General features: G+C 58.4%; 1 protein-coding gene across 1 annotated transcript; it reads right to left on the reverse strand.

Moving 5' to 3' along the window:
* Nucleotides 1–115: 115 nt before the first annotated feature.
* On the reverse strand, nucleotides 116–12,331 carry LRP3 (LDL receptor related protein 3). Its single transcript, XM_032325129.1, has 7 exons — nucleotides 12,137–12,331; nucleotides 10,129–10,176; nucleotides 4,993–5,131; nucleotides 3,522–3,736; nucleotides 2,009–3,125; nucleotides 1,721–1,853; nucleotides 116–1,507 (listed from the first exon to the last, which is right to left on the reverse strand). Exons 1-7 carry the CDS (start codon nucleotides 12,207–12,209, stop codon nucleotides 923–925), a joined length of 2,310 nt encoding a protein of 769 aa, XP_032181020.1. The 5' UTR covers nucleotides 12,210–12,331; the 3' UTR covers nucleotides 116–922.
* Nucleotides 12,332–21,137: the final 8,806 nt, after the last annotated feature.

The following is a 21,137-nucleotide window of genomic DNA, read 5'->3' on the forward strand; positions in this document are numbered from 1 at the left end:
GGAACGCCAGGATTGGGAGACACCTCTCCAGGACCCACAGGGCCAGCCCAAGGGTCAGCCACCCAGGAGGGTTCGGGTTTTTCTGTGGGAACTGTCTTTTGTTCTTGTTTTTTTCCATAAATCTCCATGGAGTATAAGGACTTGGGAGCCCGTGGTCTTGCTCTGGTTTACAGGGAGAAACTGAGAGTCTGAGACAAGATGGGATGGAAGTGGCCACAGTCAGTTGCTGCTCAGCCGCTGTCCCGCGAGAAAGCATCCAGCAGCCTTTCCCGGGTCGGGGTGGGGGGGTTCGGGGCCTGCAAGGGACCGTGGGCTTCCTCTACCCTGGGAATGCTCACATTCCCAGCCATGCCCTCCTGCCCTCAAAATTAAACCTTCAGCCACAGGACAGAGGGCAAAGGGATCCTGCCTGGCCAGGCCCACGCTGACCCCACAGGCATGAGGACGGGGAGAGAAGCCTCTTTGCCTCTCTCCTGGGCTGGCTGGGGGGATGGAAGGAGGGCTGAGCACCAGCCGGGGACCCTCCCCCAACTAGTCCTTTACACCCACGGTCCTTGTTTGGTCTGGCACAGCTCTGGCACCCTGGAGGGTGAATGGAGTGAGAAGCCACAGAAAACTCTCCAGAGATCCCTGCCCTAGCCCTCCTGCTCCCGGGAAATAGATTCCCAGAATGGAGGAGAAAGAGGGAGAGGGAGACCCCAGGAGGCCTGCCCCAGGGCTCCTGACCCTACCCGCCTTGCTCCAGCCCCGTGAGCCCCGCCCACCATGCCCACCAGGTCCGGGGCTGCTGATGCAGCGAGCAGGCGGCTGGGCTTCCAGGCAGCCTCCCTGCAGGAAAGAAGGACGCGGAGGCCGGGTAGAAACGACTGTGTATTCCCTGGTTACAAAGCGGGGCTGTGGCGGTCACCAGCAAGTCCAGCGGTCAGCAGACCAGCAGGGCCTCATCGTCACTGGCCTCCAACGTTGGGGAGCAGGGCGGTGGGGGACTCCTGCAGACATCCAGTGGCTCTGGTGGGTGGGGGCCTAGGGCGCTGCTGGCAGTGGGGGCCGGGGAGTGAGGGTCCTGGGCCGAGCAGGGGTCCCGAAGCATGTTCCCAGGGGCCGGGCTGTCCACCAAAGGGTCCCTGCTGGCTTTTCTGTCCTTGTCCACCAGCCTGCACTCCGGGTCCCGCAGGCCCGAGGAGGGTGGCACAGCGGATCCCACTTCTGGCCCGTGGCCTGGGGCACCGGGGGGCCCATCCCCAGCCGCCACGGGGCTGCCTGTGTCCGTGAGGGGTGCTGGGGGGTCCGGGGTGGTCCCTGATGCAGGCTGGAGGAGCCCATCACCCAGCACCGTCTGTGAGGTGCGCGCGGCCGTCAGCAGTGGGATCTGTCCCCGCGGCGCCCGTGGTCGGTGAAAGAGCCTGTTCCAGAGGCGGCCAAGGCGGCGGCGGGAGGGCCCTCGGCGGGAGGCATGCCTGCGCATCTGTCGCCGCATGGCTGTGCGAAGGTTCTGTAGCACCGAGGCCTGGAGGGCAGGGTGGATGGCGGACAGGGCAGAGGTCAGTGCCTTCCAGAAGACCAACTCGTTCTCCCCAACCTGGCCATGGCACTCTCTCCCCCCTCCCTTGACCCTTGGGCCATGCGGTGTCCGACCTGGTCCTGTGGTCTCCCCTTCTAGCCGTTCTCAGGGGTCCAAGTGGGAGCCTGAGTCTCAGGGCTCTCACCCTCAGGCACTCACCTGGGATGCACTGTAGACCGGGAAGTCCTCCACGGGCGGAATGAGGCCCTGGGCGATGAGCTGCCCATAGGACGGGGGAGCCTCCCTCCGCACAAACTCAGCCTCCAGGCGCGTCATCTGGGTCTCGAAGGCCCTGACGGCAGCAGAGGGCAGGAGGGCTGCATCACGGGGCTGGCCAGCCGCACCCCGCCCACCTCCCCGCAGGCACCACCGCCCCGCCCTCCAGCCCCACCCCGCGATCCCCCGGGGAAGCCCCACCCACGGACCGCGCAGCCGGCGCCCGCCCACCTGTACTCCTGCGTGCGCAGCGAGTAGAGCTTGAAGGCGCAGCCCAGCGCGATGACCAGCAGCAGGCCGCACACCAGGCTGCCGATGAGCGCCGCGGTGATGACCTTGCGGGGCACGGCCGCCAGGCAGCCGTGTTCGTCGCTGCCGTCCTGGCAGTCCTCCTGGCCGTCGCAGCGCCAAGTCTCGAAAATGCACAGGTTGGTGCCGCAGTGGAAGGTGCCGGGCTGGCAGGAGAAGCAGTTCTTCTCGTCGGCGCCGTCCGGGCAGCTCTTCTGGTTGTTGCAGCGGTCGGCGGGCGTGTAGCACAGGCCGCTGCCGCCCTCGCAGGGGTACTGGTCCGGCGGGCACGCGGGGCAGCCCTGCTCGTCGCGGCCGCTGGCGCAGTGCCACCAGCCGTCGCAGCGCTGAGGCTCGGAGAAGCAGCCCTGCTCGCCCGCGTCGCCCGCGGCGCCCTCGCCGCCGCCCCCGCACGGCTGCTCCCACGGGAGGCAGTAGCCCTTCACCTGGTAGGTGGCATTGAAGCCGTGGCCCGCGCTGCGGGCGCGCGCGTGGTAGGCCACCGTGAGGCGGCCTTGCGCGGCCTCGAGGCTCACGGGCCGGTGGTTGCTGCGGTAGGACAGCGTCTGCAGCAGGCGGTCGCCGCGCTCGCCCAGCCCCTCGTACACCTGCACGTAGTCGTCGTAGCCCAGCCGCAGCTCCAGCTGCAGCAGCACGCGCCGCGGGTCCTGCGTGTCCACCAGCCAAGTGCAGTGCAGGTCCGACGGCCCGCGAGCCGCGCCGAACAGGTCGGGGGAGGCGAAGGAGCCATAGAAGCTGCCCAGGCGCCGGCCGCACGCCAGGTCGGGGCAGCCGGCCTCGTCGGAGCCGTCGCCGCAGTCCTGCGTGCCGTCGCAGCGCCGCTCCGCTGGCAGGCAGCGCGTGGAGCGCGCCCCGCTGCAGGGGAAGGTGCCCCCGGGGCACAGGCTGCCCGGCGGCTCAGAGGCGGGTGCCGAGCAGTTGCCCTCGTCTGAGCCATCCCCACACTCGTCCACCGTGTTGCACTGCCACGGGCCCGGCAGGCACTTGCCGTTGTCACAGCGGAACTCGTCGGCCTGGCAGGACGCCTGGCCCAGCTTCCCTGTGGGGTGAAGAGCGGGCGCAGTGGATGGTCAGGGGAGAACAGAGCCTCCCTCCAGCGGGGACCTGGGCCAGCAGCAGGCAGGTGCCTCCCCTGTCCCAGCCCGGCCTCTGCAGGGCCTCTCCATGCCCACTCGAGGGGCGGAGACCCCTCAAACGCCAGGGTGGCTCCTCCCTGACTTGAGCCAAGGGTGAGGGGTGAGCCACCCGCTCTAGCCAAGTCTGTGAAGTGGGGTCCATGAGCTCCAGGGGCTTCAAGGCACCCTGAGGCCCAGTCCCCCAATGAATGGGGCTTCTGGGGGAGACCCAGCAGGGAGTGAGCCAGGAGAGGGTGCTGTGGGGACCTTGGGAGTCCATGCACCCATGGTGCCCTGCCCTGCCCTGCTGCCAGCATCACCTCGGATGTACGACAGACGGAAGCCCTGGGCCTGGCCGGAGCTGGAGGCGTCAGAGTGGAAGAAGATCCAGACGTGGTCCCGGGCGGAGATGAAGGCAGGTGGGATGGCAGAGCCGCAGAGTCGGAAGGCCTCCTGGCGGGGTGGGGCCGCTGGGCCCAGCATGAGCCAGTCCAGGGAGCACTGGTGGGACTCCTCCACGTCAAAGTTGCGGAAGCTGCAGGGCCACGGAGAATGAGGACCGCTGGGGTGGGCGGGCAGGCAAGGAGCCTGCTGCCCTGAGCTCACATCAAGGGTGGCCCACACTCTGGGCCTCTCAGTGGGATCCCTGCCGCCAACCCAGGTGGCTCCAAGAAGCACTGGCACAGCTGTGGACAGCCCCGCTGCAGCTCTGTGAAGGCCTCACCTCGTCCCTCTCCGTCCTCCACCAGCATACTCAGAGCCCACTCCGAAGCCAAAGTGGAGGGGGCGTCAGAAGCCCCATCAGGGGCAATGCCTTCCCCAGACATGCTCCCTCGAAGGGTCCAGATCCCTCCCATGCTGGCTCTGCAGGGCTAGACCCAGCACACACTCACAGGTCTATGCAATGAAGGAGTAGATGCTCACAGGGCTAGCCTAGCCTGCAGCTGGGTGACAGCTTGTCACCTGGGGAGAAACACCGGGGCAGGGTCCCCCAGCCCAGGCTTGGGGGCAAGGAGGCTACAGGACCAGGGAGAACTCTACAAGTGGCCAGTAAGGGTGGAATCTTTGAAGGGAGAGTGCTTGGGAGCCATGGCCCTGGGGCCACAGGGAAACAGGCACAGAGACCAAGATAGTCCCTGTCGGCACCCATCATGCCCCTGTGCTTTGGAGCCAGGGAGCACCCGGGTCCTCTGGGCTTCGGCACCCTGACAAGATACCCCACAGCTGTCCCAGGCCAGGGTTCCAGACTCTGCAATCTGGATCTTGCCACCTGATCCCAAGCCCCCCTCTGCATGTCCCTGCAGCTGGAGCTCTGGGCCCTCGCCTGGCTCCCTCTGCTGCCCAGACTGCCCCGAGGCCCCTGGGGAAACTCTGCTCTGGGCTCCATGCCAGCCTGGCCTCAAGCCCCCTGCAGGACGAAGAAAACACTTCCACCACCTGAGAGCCAGCTGGGCCATACCCCAGTCCCCGTGGCTCGTCTCCCTGGCCAGGCTGAGAGGATGAATGGCCCCATGGCCCCTCAGAGAGGCTCATACAGCTGAGGTCCAGCAGGAGAGGTGGCCCACTATGGGGGCTCACAGACACCGGGGGAGTTGGGCACACATGCTCACACACGTGCACGCGCAGACGCACACATGCACCTGTACGTACACACACACCTGCCCTCTGCACCTGCTCAGACACGCGCTCATGCACGGGCACCATTAAACACGTGCGCATGCTCTCACACCCACACTTCCTCAGCATGTGCCAGCCCATGGAGCTCCCTCCTGATGCCCTAGGCCCCCTCACCTGATGGTGATCATGTCCCCGCGGTCACCCTGGATGTACCAGCTGCAGTTGGTGCCCGGGGGATAGTTGAGGGGCCAGGCCGGGCTGTAGATGACGCCGCGCCGCTCCGTGTGCTGCTCCAGCTTCCCACTGCAGGCGGCTGTGGGGACAAGAGGCTGGGAAGTGCTGGCCTCCCCTCTGGGTAGGAAGTGAGGTGGGGGTGCCCTCGAGCCCTGCCGTGGCTCCAGCGCAGGTCTTCCCCGGAGTGGGATCAAGACAAGGGCCACACAAGGGTGGCCATGGCCAGGGTGAGACCAAACGTAAGACTTCATGGAAGTGTGTATGGGGGGCTGAGGACCCACAAGGGCTCAAGGTAGCCTTGGGCCCAAGCCCCAACCTGTGCACTGGAGGGTAGGTCCTATCCCCCAGCCCCCTTGGCCCCTCCAAAATGCAGCCTCCTGGCCTCAGCTCGGTGGGCCTGCGTGAGCAGTCTGCTGTGGTTCCCTGCCTGCCCCCACTGGGACAAACCCAGGCCTCAGCCCTGGGAGGGGAGGGGCTTTGCTCCCCCAGCACAGATTGACTGAGTACCTACTAAGCGGCAGAACAAGTGCGAGGCATGCTGAGTAAGAGAATCAAAAGCCCCGCTCCATGGAGGCTGCAGGAAGAGCTGACCTCCGGGGGGACTGAAGATCATAAGTCAGGCCTGCACAGAGCTAATGTCCAGTTGGGGCTGGACACACATCAGTGGGAAGCCACTGGACGTCGATGTTATAACCAGACAAGGAAACAGGCTCAGCGAGGGTAAGGGCCTGCGCATGGCCACACAGCAGTAAGTGACAGAGTCAGGAGCACCCGCGGTCCCCTGGTAGGATCAGCCTCTCACTACTGGCCTTGAACCAGTGCATTTATGAAGTGTGGACCATCTGCTGCATCAGCGACCCACGCAGGCTAGCATCCCAGCCAGCGCGATCGAGGAATGCCACCAAGCCCAGCCCTGCGGGCCTCACTTTACCCACTTCATTACTCATGCCTCTGCTGCCTGGGGAGCCAGCCCAGCCAGAAGACTCCAGAGCCTATGCTGGTATGCCCTGGCATTCCCAGGACAAGGCAAGGCCTCTGCACTTGACCACACCTGACCCTTCCAGCCCCTACAGCCCTTCACCACACCATCTCGTCTGATCTCCACAAAAGCCTGTGGTAAAGGCAGGGTTCATTATACAGATGGAGAAACTGAGGCCGGTGACACCACATCTTCACTGTCCCACTGCCTGGCCCCTTCCACTGTTGCCCTGCAAACTGGAGTCTCTCTGTTGGCTCTCAACAAGACTCTTTGGGACCCCAGCTGGCATGGCTGCAGAAAGGAGCCTGGGGAGGAGAAATCCTCAGCTGCCTCCTGTCCTCTTAGGAGGATGGTGACGATGGAAGTCCAGGTGATCCAACACTGTGACTAACAGGGAAGCAGAAGCCCCCGCCAACAGCTCATGAAAGCATTGAAAGACTAGAAGAGAAAACACCCATACTTGACCCTAAAACAAGGCTGGCCACCGGTGGGTTGCCACCAGAGCTCCGAGAGTCCCTGATCAGCAAGGCACCGGCCAGACTTCCCGCTTGGCACTCACCCGTGGTCTGGAGGGCCGGCCTCCCCGACCCACAGATCTCTCCCCCATCAAACAGGAGCAGTAAGAGCACACAGGAGGAGAAGGACTAGGGCCCCTTCCCTCTGACACGTGAGGCCATCGGCTTTGTGGACCTCACAGAGACCCTGGGTGCTGCCTGGGGACCTGGGAGGTGTGAGGTTACAAAAGCCAGAAGAGGCTTCTCCTCTTAGATGGTGCTGGGCAAGAGGTTCATGGGCAGGGGGAACCTGGCACAGCCAGGGTGCCTCTTCCCCCCACATCAAATCCACACGGTAAGCCCGAAGTCAGGAGACTCGATCAGCCAAGGCAGGAAGCACCCTTTGCTGCCCTGTCCTCTCAGCCCCTAGGACAGGGCCCAGGGGCAAAGCAGGACCTCGTCACCCGTACCCTGGCTGGGAAGCCTTCCTCAGGCACAAAGAGAAAGGCCAGTTTCCTCACCCACGAAGCCTATGGGCATCACCTGCCCCAACCAGAACAGGCTTCTAGACTTTTGTTTGGTCCTACTTTCCAGGTCTCTTGGACCAGCAGTCACGTCAGGAGCAGATGACCAGAAGCTGCCAGCCCAGCTCTGCCTCTCAGCAAAGCCCCTGACAACATGACCCTCGAAACAGCCTCCTCCTGAGTCACCCCCAGGGCTGTCCCAGAAATTCACACATAGGAGACAGCAAGAGATCATGATTTCTGCAGTCATCAGCCTGGACCACGTGGAGTGCACGTGCAGCAGAAGAAAGAACAGAGTCCCTGTGGGGCGCTGGGAGCTCTGGTCAGGGCCTCCTGACTGGACACCCGCTTGGCCTTGAGCCTGGAGGCGGTCCCCAGCTCACCCTCCATGATGGCAGCCTCGCTCCCAGCCCAGAATCCAGGCACAGGTGAGGGAAAGGCATCACGAGTGTACCCCCAGGACCCACAAGCCAAGCACGCTGTTCCACCCCAGGCCTCAGCTTATCCCAGCAGTAAAACGGAGTTCGTGGGTGCTGCTGCTTTTCTGGTTGGGAAATTCGAGAAAAGGGGCAGTCTCCAGGCAGACACTCATGTGCCAGGGGCAGTGGGGGTCTGCCCTGCGGAGGTGCGGCTCTGACGGGGTGTGGGATGCTGGCTGGGCAGTGAAGGATGCTGGGAGGGCTGTGTGTTTGTAGGACAGGATTTGGGGGTGTTTGGGGGCTCTAACTGCCAGTGACCTGTGTTACTCCAGCAGAAGACGACTCAGCCCTCAGGTCTAGGTGGGCTGCTCAAGGGGGAAGGGATGACCAAGCACTTTCAGACCAGCAAGCACCCTTCTTTCGTGGTCCCGAGAGTCAGGAAATACTCCCGAGGCAGCATGAGCAAGTCCTGACGGAGCACAACCTGCAGATCCGCTTTCCGGAGGCAATCCATGCTCTAGACAACCTGCCTGCCGTAACTACACAGCCGGGAGCTGGGAGCCCCCAACCCAGCGCACCTGGGGCAGGACCGGCGCTGGGAGGCAGACCTGGTGAGATCTCCAGGCGGTCCACCCGGGGCCCTCGGGAGTGTCTGAGCGAGCAGCTCGGGCAGCCAGCAGCTGGTGTCCACTGCTCTGAGCAATGCTAGAGGCACGGAGCCAAACTCTGGGAGAGCTAGGGCCCCTGACCACTGCCCGTGGCCATGCAGGCCGTGCACGCAGCTGAGGCCTCGGCGATGCCATGCATGGCATGGGCATGCCGGCATGAATGGCGGTCCCAAATGTTGGGCAACGTGGGCCCTGCTAAGAATAACACCAGTGCTGGCTAAGACCTACCGAACGTGCAGACCTGAATGCTATCTTTCTTTCCCTGTCTTTCTCTCCCTGACTCTATGAGCAAAGCTTATCCCTAGAACATCACTTTCTAAACCCGGGGCACAGGCACATGGTAGACATCTCAAGGCCACGTGGCCACCTCCCACCCCAGCAGGAGGGCTTTCCTGGGGCTCACATCTGTAAGACCTGACCACCCCCCCAACCCTGCCAGGTCCCTACCCTCCCACTCTCTACCAAGGCCACAGACCCCTGACCCCAGTCCATCTCCTCCTGGAAATTGGGACAGGGAGACTGGGCAGTTCACTGCGGGGGCCAGGACACCAGGTGGCGCTGAGGCTGTCTTGGCGCTGAGCAAGTCCGGGCCCTGGGCCAGCTGCGTCAGCAGAGGAGGCCAGACTGCTGGGAGCAGGAGCTGAGGCGCAGGGGAAATCAAGAGGGAGCCCGAGGAGCTGAAAGTGAGAGATGGGCCTGCAAAAGCAGCTTCTGTGGGCCCCGGGCCTCCCCATCCCAGAGACCACGGCCCACAGAGATCCGTCTCCCTGAGCCAGCCACAGAGGCTGTTGGCTGCAAGGTCCTGAGTGGAATGAGAAAGCCCGGGTGCCTCCAGCCCACCAGGCGGCACCAGCAAACAAGTCGCAGGCCTCCCACACCAGAGACTGCACATTCTCCCCAGCTCCCTAAGGCCCTTTTCAGACGTCTCCTGGTGGCCCCAAGGTCCACAAGGCCAGGGCTTCCCCATGGCAGTCCCCTCAGCAAAGAGCAAACCCCCTTGGATGGGCTCAGTCGCCCATCCCATTCCTAACAGTCTTCGAGGCGCCTGGCACAGGGCCCAAATGCAAAGATGGTCTACGGATGGTTGGACCCACTGTGACAGGCAGTGGGAACGGGTGGAGTTTGGCCCGTGTTTCTTAGATCCTGTGGGCCACCACTAACCCCAGGGCCCAAACACCAGCCAAAGTGTGAATCTCTGTCCGGCACACCAGCTTGCCTGGGGACTGATCTTACTCAGATAGACCAGCTGAACCCAGGCTGAGCCACCTTCTTTCCTAATTTGCATACCAAGCTGGTGTTTCACCTGTCCTAGGTGATCCCAGAGCCAGGTACCAGGCAACAGGAGACCACCCCTGTAGCCTCAAGCCAGCCAGAATTCTTCAAACTAGCCAGTCCTGAGCTGTTTCCCCAGCCCTGCCTTGCCTTTCCCACGGAAACTCCAAGAAAGGCTCTGGCCTGGGCCTTCCCCCGACTCCTGCATCTGCCTAACCTGGCGTTCTCTCCTCTCAAGACACATAAAAATCAAATTCTTCTGTCAATGGCATTGGCTTCTCTGTGTCATTGCTCGGCCATACCTTGATAAGCTGAGTTCCAGGTATAACTTTAAAACAGGCCAGCATCTCATGGTGCCTCGTGGCCTCGGGGCACCCCACAGCCTACAGGAAGCACAATGTGTCAATTACGCTAGACCCGTGACAGTTTGCTAGTGCCATTAAGCCACCATGTGTCATGGCCATGCTGAACACCTTGCTTTGTGTGCCCATTTGACCCTAATAACCAGGCTTTGAGGTCGGTCCCATTATTGCACCCATTCTACAGAAGAGGAAACTGAGACTCAGGGAGATGTAAACTTGCCCAAGGCCAAATGACTCCTTCATGATGCAGGAAAAATGCACAAGTGTTGAGGTTGGAAGGGGCCAGCTGACTGCAGGGGTGGAAGGGCCGGTCACTAAAACCAGAAGGGCAGGGAAGAAGGAGAAGCATCTGACTCACCTAAGGCAGGAACTGCGCTGCTGAGTCGCCCGGTGAGAACGATGTTTACTGTGGGAGACATAAGGAGGTGTCAGTGGTGGGGGGCAGTGGCGCTTGGGGCCCAGACACCTGCTGTGGGCCAACAGCAGCCCTAGATGGGCAAAGCCAAACTCTGGGCTGCCTCTCTTCATCTCACAGGGCCGGGCTCAAAGTGCTGCCAGAGGCTTCCACTCCCACCCGGTCCTGCTGCAGTGGGCAGAGGGGAGGACCGTCGAGGGTCTTGGGACCCCACCCTCTCCCAAAGAGAGCCAAGGCACAAGCCTGGCTCCAGCAGACTACTCCTGCTGCCCTCCGTGGCTGCCGATTCTGACTTGTGTGGGAAAGGGTGTGTTTCTATCTCCCCTCTCCAGCTTGGAAACTCATGTGTGGGCCACCCTGGTTCAGCCTGGGTAAGGGCTCTGCCTTCAAGGCGGCCCTGACCTCTGGGAGGAATCCCTCTGAGGGGCCTTGCCAGCCATCTGGTCAACCGGCAAGCCAGGGAGGGAGGAAGCACTTCTGATTACCCCCATTTTATAGGGATACACAAATAGCAGGAGTCAAGGTCCCCCTCACTATGCCTTGCTGACCTTGAGAAGAGGGGCAGAGAACTTCCGTGCCACCCACCCCCTCAAGTATCCACCTCCATGTGCTTTTGTCCTTTGCTTTCATCTATGGCTTTCCTGCAGCGGTTTACAGGACCAGGACAAGGATACAGGCAAACTCGACTTCCCAGGGTTCAGGGTGCCCCCTTCCCCCAACATCAAGGACGCCAAGGATGCCAAGAGAGCATCTCTGCAGGGTCAGCCCCCACCTGATGGAGATGCAGGGGCAGATGCCCTCTCTGAAAACCCCAGGCTCTGCTAGGCAGAGCCCGGGGCCACATCTGGAAAGCCAACGGGCCTGTCCTCCTGCCCTGCTCACCTGGGAAGCCCAGCATCCAGCAGCTCAGAGCCAGAGCACATGACCACTAACAGACTGGCAGTGGGCACTTCACTGGGGGTGGGGGGTCCCATCCATCACTAGACTTTTCCACACCTGAACCAAGGGGCCTTTCACAGGACTCAGAGCTCCCTGATTCTGCACCCAAGAAGAGGGTGTAGCTAAAAACGGGCAGGTTGCTTTTTCACTGTGTCCTTTCAGTTGCTTCAAGCAAACCTATTGGGCTTACAGAATCTTCACTAGTGTCACAGTAGGGTGTCCCCTAATGACCCCAAGCTCGCTAATGGCCTCCCTCTTTCATCATGGTAAATAAAGGAGCCATGTGGGTTGAGGATTTAACTCCTTTCTTCCCCTCTCCCCCAAACAGGGCCCTGGAAAGGTCGACAGAAAAACTCCTGGACAGGGCAGGCATCCCTCCCACCCAGATGCCAGGCATCCCTCCCACCCAGATGCCAGGCCTGGACAGGTCCCAGCGCCCTCCCCAAACACACTCCACTGGGCTGAACAGGCCTGCCCCGCTGGGTCTAAGAGACACAAAGGGAAGACAGGAGTCACTCTCGCAGCAGCCTCCGGCCCCGGCATCCTGACCGTGGCTCCCGCTGGCACCCGCCCCCACCCCAAGTCCCCACAGGAAACAGTTCCTTCTTCAGGGGACAGCCGGCCGCAGACCCGCCCGCCTCGCCTTTGTCCGCAGCTCCGGAGGCCCCAACCCCGCCAGGCCCGGCGGAAAGCCACCGCCTGCCCGCCCCGGCCGCCCGCACCGCCTCGCCGCCCGCACCGCCCGGCCGTCCCGCGTCCCGCTGCCCCGGGCTCCACGCACTGTTCCGAGCCGGGCGGGAGCCGGGGTTAGGCTGCCGGAGTCGCCTCCCAGGCGGGAGAGCGCGGCAGGCCGGGGGGGGCGCGGGGGGCCGCCCTCTCGCGCAGGGCCCGCTCCGGGAAGCCCCGACCCGAGCCGGGGGGAGCAGAGAGGGGCAGGCCGGGGGCCGTCCCGGCCGCGGCGCGGAGCTCGGAGGCGGGGGCCGGACCCGCCCGGCCTGCGCGGCCCACTCACCCAGACAGACGACGGCAAGCTGAGCCCGGGCGCCCGGCGCCCCCTCCGGCCCCGCGGCCGCCCGCTTCTCCATGCCGGGGCCGGCCGCCTGCGGGCGCCGCCTCCTGCCTCCCCGGCTGCGGCAGCGGCTGCGGCTCCGGCTCGGGCTCGGGCTCCGGCTCGGGCTCCCGCGGCGGCCGCCGGCCGGGTGCGGGCGGCGGCTCCGGCGGCGTCTTTGTGAGGCGGCGGTGCAGGCCCGCAGCGCGCGCGGGGCCACATCGGCCGCGGCGTCACGGGCCCCGCGGGGGCTCAGCGGCGGCCGCCAGGGAGGACCCCCGCCCGCCGCTGCCCCCGCGCCCCCGGCGCCTCGCCGCCGCCGGCCTGTGCCCGGGGGCCCCCGGCGCGCCCATGCCCCGCGGCGCGCAGCCCGCCCGGCCCCGGCGCCCCCCGGCCCACGAGGCCGGGTGCCGTCGCTGGTGCGTCCGTGGGTCTGTGGGTCCTCGCGCCCGCCGGGAGCCAGGAGGCCGCGCCGCGCCAGCCACGTGACGCGCCCGCCGAGCCGCAGTGGCGCTGGCCGGGCGGGGGAGGCGGCGGGGCGGGCCGGGGGCGCGCGCCCCGCCTGGGTGCTGGACAGCTCCGCGCGGCCGCCCCGGCCCGTCGGCGCCTCCAGCTGTCCTCCGCGCTGGAGCCAGGGCCCCGTCACCTCCGGCCGGGTCTGCTCCCGGGCCCACGAACTGGTCCCTCCCGGAGCCCGCGGGGCCGCCGTGCCCGGGAGGGGAAGAGAGTGGATGGGGGAGAGGACTGGTAGAAGGCGGCTGCTTAGGGGACCCCAGGGCAGGACCGCGCGAGGTGGCGCAGCGCTCAGGGCTGTCTGCCCCGTGAGGTGTCCCTGTTCTAGCCCGGGGGCCCCTGGCACATCCCTGAAATGCATCCTTCTGTGCAGAGCAAAGCTTGTAAGAGATCCTGGGGAACACGTTAGGCCTATGGAAATTCACCCCTTTGGGGACCCTGAGCCCACCTAATCACCCCATCAGGCCCCCGGGGAATGGGAAGGAGGCTCGCTTTTCAGGACAAGGGGCTGGTCCCGAAGAGGCAGAAACCTGGGACAGAGACAGGAGCCAAACAGGGTCAGCCCTCCTTTCTTGAGACTAATGTGAGATCAGAGGTCCTGGCCTGGTGGCTTGGTATGAGCCCCCATGCCTGCCCCGAGCTGAAGCAGGACCCCCTCTTCAGTTACCACCACTCCGTTCCCTAGTCTCTTCTTCCGAGGGAAGGTAAAGAGGAACTGATATTGTATTAGTGAAAGTTGTAGACCATGTAACTCGCTAACTCATTTTTACTGTGCAGGCCAACTGGATTTTAATTTCAAAAAAAGGGGGGTGCGGGGAGGGAAAATACCTTTTAGTTTTTCTGGGTGGGTGGTGTGTGTTCTCTCTCTTCTAATTTCTTTGGTGATTTTTCAAAAGCCGACTTCTTGAGAGATGTAGCAAATGATTGAAGAATCAAATAACAAGATAAATGACTCATTTATGGTAAAGAGCGCCACTACCATAATTTGGTTTCAGAATTTCCCGAGACTGCTGACTGCTCAAGTAATGGGCATTTATGCGTGGCAAAAATGTTCAACAGAATTGCAGAGCTGGCAGGGAGGGTCTGAAATTTTGTTTCTATTTGAGGATGCTTTCTAGATGCACGCTTTCCAAGCCGTGAGAGGGATCTATGTTGAACACTGAGGCCACCGGGAGTCCTACTGGAGCCTGAGGCAAAAAAAGAAAAATGTAAACCCCTGTATACGTTTATCAGAATAACCTCTCATATTCTGAACTGAGTGGAAAGATCAATAAAACCTCTACAATCACAAAGTTGCCCAATTTGTCCACACCCCATTGTCAACACTCCTAAGCCCATGCGGCAGGGGACAGCCCAGCTAGCTACTGGGAACTTTGGGCTGGTTAGAAGCAAGTGTCCGTTAGAAGCAAGACCATAAAACAACCAAGCACCACTTACCTGACCTTAAACTTTTGATATTTTGCTTACTGTGGATTTTTTGCATATATTTTTTAAAAAATAACTTTAAAAAAAATATGGTTTGTCTTGATTCATGAGTTCTTTGGCAGAAAGCTACTCCTTGCTCATATGCAGATCTGAACCACCTGATGCCCCATTTCCAGTTTAGTGCCCTCTAGAGGCTGCCAACCCAGGCAGAGGCCTCGCTCAGGTTCCCCAGTGTAGCCCCGTTCTAGTCCTCATCCCCAAACGAACCAGCCACCTCTGGAATGGTTCCTGGTGGCCCAGTCTCTGCTGCAGGACTGGACACCCCCGCTCATTGACCCTGCAACTTTTTAACAAACATGTACCCTCCGTTCCAGCATCAGTCGTAACCATGAGTTTTCAGTCTATCACAACCCAGACTCTTCCAACTAGGTGAGAATTCAGTGCTGGAAAGAGAGTGATGTCAGTAATAGCCCCAAGAAGTTGCACACCGCTGGGGCAGATAAGGGAGGAAGGGCCGAGGCAGAAGCTCAGGGTCCTCCTGGCAGGAAACTGGTCTTCGGAGATAGGAGGAAGCAAAGCTGCGTGTATTTCATGACAGTCACGTGTATTTCATGAGACGCGGACTGTGGGCCACTGAAGCCTTCAGCTGATCTGCTCCAGGAGTGAGGAGAGGGAAGGGGCACGGAGCTGTCCCACATAAACCTCCATCCAGAGCAACGGGATCATTGCCAATACTCACATGCCCCAAGACCCCTGCAGGACAGGGAGGCAGCCAGGGAGGAGCTGGAGAGCTCCCTGTATCTTCCTCCATGATTTGCCTGCAGGAAGACTCAAGTTCAAGCCCGCTCTTATCCAACTGGTTGCCAAGGTGGATGGTCATTGTCTTTCTTGATTTCAAATAGTTAGAATTTACTTGGGGATCAAAGGCTAAACGTGACTTCGGCAAGTAAAGCCAAAGTAGGTATCTTCCAGAAGGGCAAACCCTTTCTTGTCCAAACTTCACTGTAGACTAGATACTTCTCACTCTGCAGTCTACACCTTCCCCTTGGGCCCCACTCCATTCATGGTCACATCATTTACTGAGTCGATAATCCCTACCCCAATCTCCCAACACCAATCCATCACTAAGTCTGGATGGCTAATCCCTATCATGTTTCTCAAATCTGCCCCTTCTCTCCATCACCGTGGCACCTTCCTGGCCCAAGCCATCATCTATTTCCTCTCTTGTCGATCTCTGCAGAAGCCTCCTACAAGCTCCCTTGCATCCTAATCAGCACCTCACATTTTCAACGTGCAAAATGGATCATGTCCCCTGCGGAAAATACTCCAGAACAGACCTCAAAGTTCTTAACCCAAGCTTCATGATCCTGTGGGACTAGCTCTGTCCATCATCCTCTCCAAGCAACCCCACCTGCCCCCAGCTCATCCTGGCCTTAGGACATCTCCACTCTCCCCAGAGCCAATTTCTATTCATCCCTCATTTTGCCAGAAGGACAGCCAGGAGGCAGAGCAGAGAGCATTTGGAGAGCTGCGCTCAGCCCTGTAAGCAGCCTCTCCAGCATGTGGATATACTGACTGACCCCCCAGGCTTCAGACCCCCCTTGGGGAGAAGCACTCAAACCCCCAGGCCAGCTACTCACTCAAGTGATGAGAAGACAGTTGGGTCTGCATTTTGAGCCAAATTCTCCTTCAACAGAACCTGTCCTTGGGCCCTTTCCAAGACCCCTTTCGGGGACCCCAGGGGAGCCTCACAGGTCAGTGTCTCCTAAATGGCTATTTCACTCCCATATACATTAGAATCCATGTTTCTCAAATGGCATTTTGAGAACTCAGCCATTTCGGTAGAAAGTAGCGTGAAAACCCACGTCTGAGGGATTTCTGAATGGTACAACTTTTGGAACAGGTTGACAGAAGGACAGGAAAAGAGGTAAGAGCAAAAAAAAAAAAAAAAAAAAAAAAAAAAAAAAAAAAAAGCTTTAAAGAGAGGGAGTTAAACGGTTTATTTGAATTTAAAATACTAAAAATATCAGGAGCACCTGGGGGGCTCTGTCCGTTAAGCATCTGACTCTTGATCTCAGCTCAGCTCTTGATCTCCAGGTTTTGAGTTCGGGCCCTGCGTTGGGCTCCATGCTGGGCATAGAGCCTACTTAAAAAAGAAAACACTAAAATTATCAAAAGCACAGTAAAATACCACTTTCCGTACATTAAAATGACTATAGTTCAAAAAGGGAAAGGGGCACCTGGGTGGCTCAGTTGGTTAAGTATCTGCCTACAGCTCAGGTCATGAACCTGGGATCTCAGTGATCAGGGATCCAGCCCAGCACTAGGCTCCCTGCTCAGCAGGGCATCCGCTTCTCCCTCTCTCTCTCTGCCCCTCCCCCTGCTCATGCTCTCTCTCTCGCACACGCTCTCTCTCTCTCTCTCTTGCTTGCTCTCTCTCTCTAGTAAATACATTTTTTTAAAGTAAATACATTTTTTTAAAGGGAGAAAGAAAGAACATAACAAGAATTGGGGAGAATGTGGAAAAGTTAGAACCCTTGCACACCGCTGATGGGGACGTACGATGGTGCAGCTCCTTGGAAAACAGGTGGGTCATTTCCCAAAAGCTTCAACATAGAGCGGCCACGGGACCCAGCAATCTATCCCCCAAAGAATGGAGATCAGGAGCCTCAGGGGGTCCTTATACATATTTATAGCAGTAATAACACACGATAACTACAGGGCTGGAAGCTACACGGGTGTGGACTGGATAAACAGGACGTGGAGAATGCACACAATGGAATATTCCTCTGCCCTAAAAAAGGACATTCTTTTTTTTCTTTTTTTTTTCTTTTTAAGATTTTATTTATTTATTTGACAGACAGAGATCACAAGGAGGCAGAGAGGCAGGCAGAGAGAGAGGAAGAAGCAGGCTCCCCGCTGAGCAGAGAGCCCGACGCAGGACTCGATCCCAGGAGCCCGGGATCGTGACCCGAGCTGAAGGCAGAGGCTTTTAACCCACTGAGCCACCCAGGCACCCCAAGGAAGGACATTCTGACACATGCTACAGCACGACTGAATCATGCCAGACGCAAAAGGACCAACAGACAGCATAATTCCATCAATAGGAGGGACGTGGAGGAGTCAAATTCATAGAGACAGCAAGTAGAATGGTGGTTGCCAGGGGCTGGGTGGGGGGAAGAATGGGAAATTGATGTCGAAGGGGTACAAGTGTCTCAGCTTCAGGGGAAGGTTGAACAACCACGTGCATTTACCTATGTCACTGACCCGCACAATGCGAGTGGTTAAAATGGTAAATTTTGTGTTATATATATTTTACGGCAGTAAAAATAAAAATCACTAAAAATAAACTGGCAGAAGAAAAGTCAGGTTTGTGACCACATTTCCTCCTGTGCTTCGTGGGGTGCGGCGGCTAGTCTGGGTCCCGTTTTGGATCAAGTGTGGCTTCCTGGTGCCAGGTGCCCCCCTAGAGCCTTGGTCAGCCAGGGGAATGCTGAGGGAAGAGCAAGGCTAGGGTCTGAGGGCCCACCCTGCCCTGCAGGGTCCCCAGGCACCAGCCCCAGCCAGCCTGCTGACCCAGCCCCCACCACACCTGCAGATGTGTGCCTGGGGATGGGCTGGGCATGGCCACAGACACTCTCCAAGGCAGTGCTGATTCTTATGACTTTAATAGACCAGCGGCAGTAAAACCATTTCGCCTTCGGCATTGAGCAGTAATTTAAAAATTATAGGCCTGGAACAGTGATGGTAAGTATGTCGTAAAAGCACCACTCCAAAAAAAAAAAAAAAAAAAAAAGAAGAGGAAGACTTTTATTGCAATAAAAATGTTAGCACCAGGTCACTCCTCGGTTTACATAACCCTCTCCACAGTAATTTTGGATGATGAGTGCAGTTCCAATTTTCAATCAAAGAGCTCCCCTCGGCCTTGCTGAGCACTCAGAAGTGCCCCGAAACAATAATCATTTGTGTATTGATTTGGGGGAGAATCAATCCAGTTCAGTCCACCTCACTGAATTATTAATGGAGCAAAGCACATCAGAGCCCGGAGGGGGGGTAACGGATGAGGTCCGCTCTTTAACCCTGTGGCTGCCAGAGGATACACATGACAGGTTGCAAGAGTCTGAGTCCAGAGGGAACCCCAAGGCTGGAGGGATAGATTAGGAAAACCAACGGGACAAACCCTCACAGCCCCAGGGGGGTGGGTCCAAGTGGGGTATGGAGGGGGCCAAGCTCACTTCCACCCTCCAGGTGAGGGCACTCGTCCCTGTTAGAGCTCCTAGGACCTCCCCCCCACCTCGGGGGACACAAGACAACTAGTGCAGTGCTCCCCACTCGCCAGGGCTCAGAAGCGCCCTCTTCCACATGGTGGGCAGCACACCTTTATCATGGACTTAATGGTTGTATTTCAATCAGCTCATTTTACCCTATGTAAGCCTGTCTACCTCAAAAGGAAATTCTATGTCATCACCGTGAAAGCAGATCCAGACTCTTGCTGTAAATAGAGAACCAGAAATAGAAGTGGGACCCTAATAAAACATTGCACACTTTCTTGCCTGCATCCCTGTTTATCTGTCTGTTTCTGTCTGTCAGTCTGTCTCTGTGTATGTGTGTTAATCTCCACCAAGGAGATTTAAGAAGTAGTCGGGAGCATTCAAGGCACAGCTAGCATTAAAACAGAATTTCTCCTCTGTCCAATGAGAAAAACTAGAGGAGAATTGAAGATCAAATAATGTTCTTGTATTGCGGTTTAGAGGTATTTTCTGCTAGATGTGACAGTCTCGACCCAGATCATTCAGGTCCCATTGAAAGTCACCTCAACCATCCCACAAGCAGGAAAAGAGGCCTGATTAGGCACAGACACTGGAACTGACCAGCAGAGGATTCGATCTGGCTTCCCAGCTCACTCTCCATGCGATGGGCTTCTGAATTTTTATGAGCCTTGTCTTCCTTACCTTTGAATAGGGGCACAACATGACCTACCTCACTAGGTCATGGAAAGAACTGAAAGTGTTAATACCCGCAAGGCGCTTACAACAGCGCCTGGCTCAGAAGTAAACATGAGCCATTATCCGAATGCGCCCCTCTGGGAAAACTCCTATTCAGTCTTCAGAACCCAAGCCAGTCATCTCTCTGCCTTCCCCATCTCACTGCTCCTTCTCTACTTTGAACAGGCTTCTGGGGCTGCATGCATCATCGTCTTGTAATTTACAGGCTCATTTCCACGGCCTTCTGTGTCCTTCAGCCATCAGCTCCTTCCTAGAGGTGTTAATATGCCCTCTACATCCCCATCATCCAAGGCAGCTCTGCTCACACCTAGTGGGAGATGGTCACCAAGTGTTTACCGACATCAGTTGAAGCAGACTATCGTGTGGCTCTGGCTGTGTCCAGAAATACGGTTCTTTCTTCCTGCCTCTCGTGGGAAGGAAGTCCCACCAGTGTCCCTGAGAATCAGGCGACACTGCCAGTGAACCCCAACCCATCCCATTCTCCCTCTCTGACTCAGCCAGAGCTCAGTTCACATACTACTTCTTCATCGTTATACTTTTACAACATACGATGTACCTATGGCCAATGGATCATAAGGCTTTGTGTGCTTTAAACTTGGATGTAAGGGGCGACATACAGCTTGTATCCTCTGATAACTTGCTTTTTCCCACCCAGCATTTTGGCTTCAAGCTTTATCCATACTGATCTGCACAGATCTCATGTATTCATCCAGGAGCCATGTATGAAAATGCATGACTCCCAGTCACACTCCCGTGCCACTCCCAGCATGCTGCTGAGCATGGCAGGGGTTCAAAGGTCAGCCCACTGCTGCGAGACTTGGGACCCAGCTAATAGCTGGCTGACCGCTCAGCCAAACCTTTCTTGAAATGTGCCACGGTAGGAACCTCTTCCTACCTGCTCCTCCTCTCGGGCTGGGGTCACGTCCACATCAGACCAGGTGGCTATCCCTCCTTTATTGTTCAGGAGTTTTTCCTCAGGAAATCTCTTACAGATCTAATCCCATTTTAGTGTCTGCTTCTCAAAGAATCCAAACACACGATTCCTTTTAATGTTTTCATTATTACTCGACTACACAGAATGCCACCACCTGTGTATGCAGTATATGCTGAGGATGTTCACCCTGTTTCAGTGTTTTGCTATTGCCAGGAATGCTGGTACCATGTGATGGGGTCTGAGCCATGGAGCTGCACAAGTGGGCTTTTCCTCTTAGGCTGGCGTCAGGGGATTGGTGGTCTACAATGGCCCTCATGGATCCCAGACTCCTGGGGGGGTCACACTGTTGTGGCTACCTCTCCCCTTGAGCATGGGCTGTGTCTAGAGATTCTTGTCTATGAGTAGCAAAAGTGATGGATGTCACTTTCAAGATTAGTTTCCAGAAAATCATGGGCTCCGTCTTGGGCTGCTCTCTCCTGCCACCTCTCACCCAGGCACCTGCTCACTCTGCAGGAAGCCATGCTGTGAGCTGTCCTGTGGACTGGTGGCAAGGAAGAGGGAGATTCCCGGCCAAAGCCACAGAAAACTGAATCCCATCAACAGCCAGTGCGTGAGCTGGGAAGACAACCATCCCCCAGTGGAGCCTTCGGATGAAACTGCAGCCCCTTGATTGCCACCTCCAGAGAGATTTTGAAACAGAGGCACCCACGTGGAGGTTAAAGCCTCTGCCTGCAGCTGGGGTTATGATCCTGGAGTGCTGGGATCGAAACCCGTGTTGAGCTCTCTGCTTGGCAGGGAGCCTACTTCCCCCCTCTCTCTGCCTGCCTCTCTGCCTACTTGTGATCTCTGGCAAATAAATAAAAACAATCTTTAAAAAATTTTTTTATTGGGCCGCTGCCTTCGTCTCAGGTCATGATCCTAGGGTCCTGGGATCGAGTCCCACATCAGGCTCCTTGCTCAGCGGGGACCCTGCTTCTCTCTCTGCCTCTACCTGCCACTCAGCCTGCGTGTGTGCACACATTCTCTCTCTGGCAAATAAATAAATAAAATCTTTTAAAATGTTTATTTATTTGAGAGAGAGAGAGAG

This window comes from Mustela erminea, chromosome 19, assembly GCF_009829155.1.
Source record: "Mustela erminea isolate mMusErm1 chromosome 19, mMusErm1.Pri, whole genome shotgun sequence".
Classification (NCBI taxonomy): Eukaryota; Metazoa; Chordata; class Mammalia; order Carnivora; family Mustelidae; genus Mustela; species Mustela erminea.

Excerpts from the sequence above, each read along its gene's own strand:
- LRP3 (XM_032325129.1), bottom strand. The coding sequence starts at position 12,209 with ATGGAGAAGCGGGCGGCCGCGGGGCCGGAGGGGGCGCCGGGCGCCCGG. Across the intron at positions 10,177-12,136 it reads GCTTGCCGTCGTCTGTCTGG|TAAACATCGTTCTCACCGGG; the intron begins GTGAGTGGGCCG and ends TGTCTCCCACAG. Across the intron at positions 3,126-3,521 it reads CCGTCTGTCGTACATCCGAG|GGAAGCTGGGCCAGGCGTCC; the intron begins GTGATGCTGGCA and ends TTCACCCCACAG.